This window comes from Ursus maritimus, unplaced genomic scaffold (assembly GCF_017311325.1).
Source record: "Ursus maritimus isolate PB19 unplaced genomic scaffold, ASM1731132v1 scaffold_33, whole genome shotgun sequence".
Classification (NCBI taxonomy): domain Eukaryota; kingdom Metazoa; phylum Chordata; class Mammalia; order Carnivora; family Ursidae; genus Ursus; species Ursus maritimus.
In genome coordinates this window covers 12,498,844-12,507,053 of record NW_024425897.1, presented here as the reverse complement: position 1 = coordinate 12,507,053, position 8,210 = coordinate 12,498,844, and the positions used below count along the sequence as shown (strand labels likewise).

The following is an 8,210-nucleotide window of genomic DNA, read 5'->3' as shown; positions in this document are numbered from 1 at the left end:
CTGCGTCTGGGGCAGCTCTTCTGTCCGTGCCCCTGAATTTTTTGCATCGTGATTTGAGAGAACCTTTTCAAAGTGAATTGCTTACATTGTGCCAAGGACCCAACATACAAGTATTTTTCCTTTTGAGCTTTTAATTGAATAGAGAGCCTCGGAGCTGGAGGAGGCCCAGCAAAGGGCCGAGCAGAGGGTTCAGGGAGTAGGGTTGTGAACACAGATTTAAAATGTTCCAATCTGTAGACCCAGAGAGGATGTGCTGTTTGCCTTCACTTAGTTAGGAGATACAAAATACGTAAGCTAAATAGTTCAATGTGGAAATTATGCCTGCAATTCTGAGACTCGCCAAGTACACAAAGCTGTGTCTGTTTGGGTCTGGCACATTCTTAAACTGTTGAAAGGAGCACTGACTTGGGAGAGATGTTAATAAGGTAACCCGATAATCTTAATCCCCAAGATAATAATTTAGGGCAGAGGGAGTGTTGTGGTCAAATCAGCTTCGTAGAGCTCCCTGCTCTGCCCCGTTTGCTAATCCATAGGGCACTTTACCCGGGGAAGCTCTTGATAAGTCCCACGGTTCAAGAACCTTTGGGCTTGTTTAATCTGATGTTGGCCTGAACATATGTGAACATGGAATACCCTCGCCTAATTTTTCGGTGGTAGAGCACGTCAATTAATGTCCCATGGAGTCCTTTTCTATGGGATACTATTTTGGGAAATGATGTTGTAGAGTATCGGTTGGCAGACTTTTTCTGTGAGGGGCTAGCTAATACGTATCTTCGGTTCTGTGGGCCACACAGTACCTGTCACAACCACCCTGTTATCGTAGCACAAAGCGGCCAAAGACAATACATACACAAGCGAGACAAGCTGTGTTCGAATAAAACTGTATTTAGAAAAATGGGCAGCGGGCAGAATTCGGTCTTTGAGCCATATTTTGCCACTCCTGGTCTAGATTGTGCTGTCCACTACCACTGCGCCCCGTGGGGCTGTTTAAATTGAAATACATTAAAATTGAGAACTCAGTTCCTCAGTCGCGTTAGCTATGTTTCAAGTGCTTCCAGGCCACATGTGACTGAGGAGTGACGACCTATTGGACCGCACGAATAAGGAACATTCCCATCATCACGGAAAGTTCTGTTGGACAAGGCTGGTCTAGAGCAGCCCTGTCCAATAGAAATATAATGAGAACTGCATTAAAAAAGTCCAAAGAAAGGGCAAATTAAGTTTAATGATCTATTTTACTTAAACCAGTATATCTCAAGTATAATCATTTCTACATGAAGTTAGTATTTTTAAATCACTTATTTAAAATTAATCTTTTTCTTTCATACTGAGTCTTCAAAACCTGGGGTAGATTTTATACTTAAGGCCTATCTGCTGCTGAACTAAACACATTTTAAGTGCTCAGGAGCCACATACAGCCAGTGGCTACCGCTTTGGACAGCACGTTCCTAGAGGTGAGATCTTTAAGACAGAGGAGCAGGTGTCAACCGTTGATGCTGTAACTAGTTCCAGAGGTACCTGCAGTTTATCTAGTAAACAGTTACACCTTTCTTGCAGACCTTGAGAGGAGCTGTATTCAGTGAGTTGTAGGATGTAGGTACAAACAGGTTTTCCAGCAGGAGGTTTCCTGCAACAACTTTTCCTGGGTCACCTCCTGGGGTGGCTCATTCCAGCATCGCCCACCCTCTCCTCTGTCAGGGGCAGCAAAGGGTTGACACAGATGCCTGAGCTCTAGGCACAGCAGCAGCTCTGCCTCCTCCTCTGTCCTGAGAACACAAATCCTTCTGTTCCAGCATCCCTGCCATGCCCGAGAGGGTTGTAATTCACCGTGTGATTCACCAGGAGGGTCACATCCAGCCATTCCAGCACGTTTCTTCTCCCTTAAGAATATGGTAGCATCCATCATTTTAGTTTTTTTCACTCTGTACGTTAGAGTCCATTGGTTCATTTGTGAAGGCTGGGCTGCTCTAAATCCTTTTTCTTAACCAGTGCACCTTTTCCCCCTCTGAATATCTGTATGTAATTGAAAATGGCCAGGACCTTTTAAAACAAGGTATCTAGTGGTTTTGTTATACTGGAATATACTATTGAAATCCTATAAAATTATAAATGGTATGTTTAGACATGATCACCAAACCTTATGATGCAAATAGCTAACATTCATGGACCACACAATTGTTCTAAGACTTCTACCCACATTAACTGACTCCTCACCACATTCTTCAATCTCGGTTTTATAGATGAGGAAGCTAAGGCCCAGAGATATTAAACCACGTGCCCCAGGTCACACAGAGGAGGGTGGCAGGGTCAGGAATTAAACCCAGGCTCTCTGACTCCGGAGCCTATGCTCTTTACTCCTCGTTCTTTACACTTGCCTACTTGCGTCATGTATTAGACATTCTTGTATTCTAGGAACAATATATATAGAATTTGTGGCACGTGGGAACTCTGTCAGATTCTCCCTGTTCCATTTCTTACCCAGGCCCCAGGTTTGCCCAGGCTCGGTTTCTGTTTTTCCTGTGCGCCTGTCCAGCTCCCTGGTTGCAGCATGAGCTGTCTGTTGGCGGGTACCGTGCAGTAAACCTCTCTCTTCCCCTCCTCCCCTGCTGTGCCTAACACCAAGACCCGCACATAAGGTGCACCCTGTTAAGTGTACCACTGGCAGGATGTTGGTAGGATTTGTCACCTGAGGGGACTTATGTGCAACAACCACAAGGCTGAAGAAGTTTTTGATGACGTCATGCTGGGGGTATAGATAGCAGGGCATTGAGGGAAATGGAGTGTCTGGTGTGTATGTGTGGTCTTTTGAGACTGGCCTCCTTCGAGGCAACCCTGCCTCCTTACAGTCTTGTGATGCCTCACTCCTGGTCAGTCAGGTGGAGTTACTCGGGGATATGACTCAGGGTGGGATCCTGCCCTTGGCGCCCCCTTGGTGATGCAGTTGTCCCCTTGGAAGCAGGAAGTGACGAGTTAAAGTTTTGGTGACATTCTGTTATGGTTTGCTTTTCCTCTCTCTAGGTAATTTTTTAGTCCTGATCCACACCTCTTTCTAACATACAGAAAGTAACTTAATTCTCTTTTTAGAGAATTATCTTTTGTCCAGCTCAGCTCAGTGGGTTTAGCTTGGTTGGTCAGCCTCCTATAGACAGGTAGTTGTCAGAGACAGTGGTGTTTTGAGCATTTTAGCCGTGTGCAGTCTTCTTGTCCCAAAAATGGTATCCTTGAAAGTGAACGTTTATAATACAGATTCTGATAGTAAATACCAGTAACATACTTGCTTGTTGCCGTTGGAGCACGTTAGCTGGAAGAGATCAATTTCCTCCTGTAAGTTCTACCTTTTTTTTTTTTTCCTGCATGACCTCTGGTGTTTTTTTAATAACTTTGTTGAATTATAATTCACATATCCTACCTTTCACTCATTTGAAGTACACAGTTCATTGGTTTTTAGTACATTCACAGAGTTGTACAATCATCACCATTGTCTAATTCCAGAAATAAACCCCATACCCATTACCAGTCACATTCCTTCCCCCCTAATCTCTCTCCCCAGCCACAACGAATCTACTTTCTCTCCCTTGGGATTTGCCCGTTCTGGACGTTTCACATGACTGGAACCCGACAGTGTGTGATCTTCTGTGCCTGGCTTCTTTCACTTTGCATAGTGTGTTCATCCATGTTGTAGAATGTATCTGTTCTTCTTTCTTTTTTTATGGCTGAGTAATATTCCGTGGTATGGTTATGCCATGTTTGGGTTGTTTCTATTTTTTGGCTATCATGAATGGTGCTGCTATAAACATTTATGTGTTAGCTTTTAGTGTGGACATGTTTTTCATTTTGTATATATTCCTGCAAGTGGTATTGTTGTATCAGGTGGTAACTCTGTGCTTAACTTTTAGAGGAACTGCCTAACTTTTCCAAAGTGGCCTCACCACCTTACATTCCCACCAGTAATGAATGAGAGTTACAATTTCTCCAAGTTCCCACCAACCCTTGTTATCTTCTTTATCATAGCCCTCTTCGTGGGTGTGAGGTGATCCTTCCCTGTTGTCGTGATCTGCAGTTCCCTGATGGCCAGTGATGTTAACCATCTTGTCATGTGCTTATTAACCACTCGTGTATATTTCTTTGGAGAAATGTCTTATTTACATCCTTGCCCATTGTTTAATTGGGTTGTATGAGTCTTGGTATGTTCCAAATAAAAGTCCCTTATCAGGAGATAATTTGCATATTTCCTTGCTTTCTGCTGGTTGTCTTTTCACTTTCTTGATGGTGTCTTTTGAAGCATAAAGGTTTTAAATTTTGTGTTTTGGTTTTTTTTTAAGATTTTATTCATCCATTTTGAGAGCGCGAGAGCACGTGCACGTGCGCACACTAGCAAGGAGGAGGGGCAGAGGCAGAGGGAGAAGCCGACTCCCTGCTGGGTTTGATCCCAGGACTGCAGGATCATGACCTAGCCAAAGGCAGATGTTTAACCAGCTGAGCTACCCAGGCGCCCCAAATTTTGTGGGTTGTTTTTTTTTTTTTTTTTTTACACCTATTTAAGAAATCATTGTCAAACCCAAGGTCACAAAGATTTACTCCTGTGTTTTCTTCTAAGAGTTTTACAGCTTTAGTTGTAAACCTAGCATTTAGGTGTATAATCCATTTTTAGTTAATTTTTATATACGGGGTGAGGTAGGGTCATTATCTCATTTTAATAACATTTATCTTTTTTTTTCTGATTATGGAGGATTGCATGCTTATTGTAGAAAACCTGGATGAAATAGAATAGTGTAAGGAAGAAAAGGTGTCTGTCATGATTCTACAACCCAGACATACGTCGTTAACGTTTTTTTAAATCTGTCCTTCCTGGGTTTTTTTCCACTTGTATATATTCACAGGCTTATGTATGTATGCACATATCTAAGTATTATCATAATGCATACTTACAATAAATTGCTTAATTGAAGTGTGAATCTTTAGTGAGTTATCACATAGTAAACATGCTTGCATAAGTACCACTCCCCTTGAGAAACAGAACAGTGTCATCATTCCAGAAGTTCTTTTCCTTCCTCCCAGTCACTACCTCCTCCCTCACCTCCCATGGACATAGTTTCTTATTCTGTTTTCTCTAAAGTTTATTACAGCACGAATATTCTCTGATGTCAGTAAAACTTTGAAACGTATCTATCTCGTAGCTGCATCCTACAACCATACTGTCACTGACTCAGCCACTCCCCTTGAGGGCATCCTCATCTTTAGCCTTTAGTTTTCCTAGAGTCCTGTGAAGCATAATTCCAGGGGAATTGGGGGCGTTGGCAGAGTGGCTCTTTGGCTCTGGGGTGACGCGCGAACCCGTGTGAATAAGGTGATCTGTCTGTGTCTAGCCCTGTGATTGCCGCACAGTTTTCAGACAATCTGATTCGGCCATTCCTCATCCACGTCATGTCTGTGCCTGCTCTTGTGACTCATCTCAGCACAGTGACCCCTGAGGTAAGTGACTCTGTGATGTTCCCCCGAGTCCGTTTTTGCCTTTCTTCGTAGAAACTAGAGAGTAAATGTTTTTTCTGTTAATTTCCACTTCTCCTCCTGAGATTTCTTCTAAGCCGGTAGCCACCGTAGGCACACTCAGGTTAGCAGGCCCGAGAGCCAGTTCTCATCTTTGTGCATTTCCTTCCTGGCCCTCGAGAGCATATTGGGCGCCCAAGTGTTCATCTGCAGGCCGTCGAGTTTGCGCTCTGGTGGGCAGCTCCTCCTCCAGCTCCCGCTCTAACAGTCTGCACTTGTTTGCAGCGCCTCGCTGTTTTAGAATCTCATGACATGCTTCGTAAATTCATCACATTTTTAAGAAACGAAGATCGATGCCGTGATGTATGTGAAAGCTTAGAAGGATGCCATACGCTCTGTCTAATGGGTGAGTATCTGTGGCTGGAGTTGGACTGTGTTCTGGGCGTCAGGAAAAGTCCAAGTGTTTTTGTTTTTTTACTGTTCTGGAGATCACGAGTTGTTTTTAGTAACAGTTGGAAGTACTTAAAAGACGCGTAATCAAATAGAACAGACGAGTAAAATTGAAAATCAATGGAAAATATATCCACCTGGCAACCTAGTGGAGCGACTATAAATGAATGTTAAAGTTCGGCCCTCAGCTTTGTGGCAGCCAAGGGAAAAATGAAAATGCGGTGGATCACCTGGATAATTCTCATCTCAAGAGAGAAAGATGGGCACAGTTGGGTGGTGTTTAGTTCAGGGTAGGGCCTGCATCATCTGTTTTCCATTTTCCTTGTAAATGAAGACAGGACAGAAGCAAATGGATAGAAGCATTTGAAATCCGCAGTGGTACGTAATTCTCATTGCTTAGAAGTTTATTTTACATAGAGAAAGGTTCTTGGGGCAAAATTTTGAGAGAGTTTATGATGAGAGTCCTCACACAAGGCATATTAAATAACTTAGGTGGACATTGAACAACAGTGATTTCCCAGAACATTCGGAGGTCCTTCCAAAGGTCATTTCTTACATTGACTCTTGATTTTCAAATCTTCGTGTCCTATCAAAGTGTTACGCTAACGAAAGATCACACACCTCTCCGTGTCTGACGTTTTACGTTACTTCATGTAATCCTCACATCGACAGTGGGTGAACCTTATTCCAGTCTTATAATGAGGAAACAGATTGGAGAGGTGGGTTGAGGGGCACGCAGCTCTCTGTGGCAGGGCCAGGATTCAAAGCCAGGCGCCTTTCCACGTGGAGTTTATTCCTGCACATGGACGTGGCTATGGGAGCCCCGGGCAGAGAGCAGGGCTGTGAAGGTGATGCAGCGGGTCACCTGGGCCCACTGCACTCCGCTTTCTCTCTTTGTAGGCAACCTCCTGCACTTGGGCTCCCTCAGCCCCAGGGTGTTAGAGGAGGAGACAGACGGGTTTGTGAGTTTGCTCACCCAGATGCTGTGCTACTGTCAGAAGTACGTGTCCCAGAAGAAATCCAACCTGACACACTGGCACCCCGTTCTCGGCTGGTTCTCGCAATCTGTGGACTATGGGTGAGTCCCGGAGGCAAACCGCCATCTTTCCTGTCCCCTGCCTGCCTCTCACCACCTCCCCCTTCTTCCTTCCAGCTTGTGTTGTGTTGTTTGTTACAAAAGTAATATACATTCACTGGATAAAATCTGGATAAAACCAAAAGAGAATAAGTGCCATCCCGTTATGGCCCTACCCTGAGACAACCTGCGTGAATATCCCTTCAGTTTCTTTTTTTTTTACTTGTAAATATCAGCAATTGCTCTGAGGTCATCTTATTTTGTATTTAATTCTTTAATAAACTGTGAACCTCATTTGTTAATACTGTTTTCTTTTTCAATATTGCTTTTCCTGACTCCCTAGACTGCCATATTTTGGAGGTACTAAAATAAGCCACATGATTGAAAGGGGATAGAAGTCACCTCATCCTTTTCAAGAGGTGGAATATCAATTTAAAAATTTTTTATTACAGAACTCAAAAACATTAAAAATGCTAGGCAAGAAGAGAATGATTTAGTTAAAGGGCCATGATGAGTTTGAAAATGAAACCTGTATACCCTTGAGTGAGATGAGGCAGGTCTCAGGAGCGAAGGTGTCTGTGGCTCCCAGCTGTTTTCCTGTTCAGATATCTGCCTAGGTCCCTGGCAGCTGCCCTTGAGGCAAAGAATGAGGGCCAGGGAAGGAAATCCCCAGATTGTCTCCCTTTTCCTTGTGTCTAAGAGCCGTCCATTTGAGAAGACAAATGCCCAGCTGATGGCAGGCCCCCGTGTGACTCCCCAGCCTAAAGAGGGTGGAGCATGTGTGATTGGGACTCGGTGAGGGGGTTGTTGTGGGAGGCAGGAGGGGCTGGGGAGCACGTAACTGTGCAGCCTGGTCTGCTCTGGGGGGCTTTGGGCAAGTCGCTTCATCCCATTCTCCAATCCTGAAACACGGGGACAGTTTTCTCAGTCCCTTGGATAATGTTGTTTCAGAGGATCGAATGAGATGAGGTATGTCAAGGGCCTGCCTCTAGGCCTGGCCCATGCTCGTGGGTGGTGGCTGTTTCTCCTATGATGCTGGGAGTCCGCGGGAGCCTTCATGGGATGTAGAGCCAGGAGGTGATGAAGAGATTTCAGGAGTGAGTCTGAGGCTGGGGGTGCCACATGGAGTGGGGGAGGAAACTCTTGAAGGCAAGGAGACTCCTAGGAGACTCCAGAGACTTGCGGGCTTGGGCCTACA

At 44.5% G+C, this 8,210-nt stretch overlaps 1 protein-coding gene across 8 annotated transcripts in view; it reads left to right on the top strand.

Annotated features, from left to right (window-relative positions):
* Positions 1–8,210, top strand: part of UBE3B (ubiquitin protein ligase E3B) — a 53,153-nt gene that overhangs the window by 12,876 nt on the left and 32,067 nt on the right. For all 8 annotated transcript variants that reach the window (XM_040619802.1, XM_040619805.1, XM_040619804.1 and 5 more), the window contains 3 exons: positions 5,367–5,472; positions 5,773–5,893; positions 6,838–7,015. In XM_040619802.1, coding sequence (XP_040475736.1) covers positions 5,367–5,472; positions 5,773–5,893; positions 6,838–7,015 — 405 coding nt within the window. The remainder of the gene's footprint in view (positions 1–5,366; positions 5,473–5,772; positions 5,894–6,837; positions 7,016–8,210) is intronic.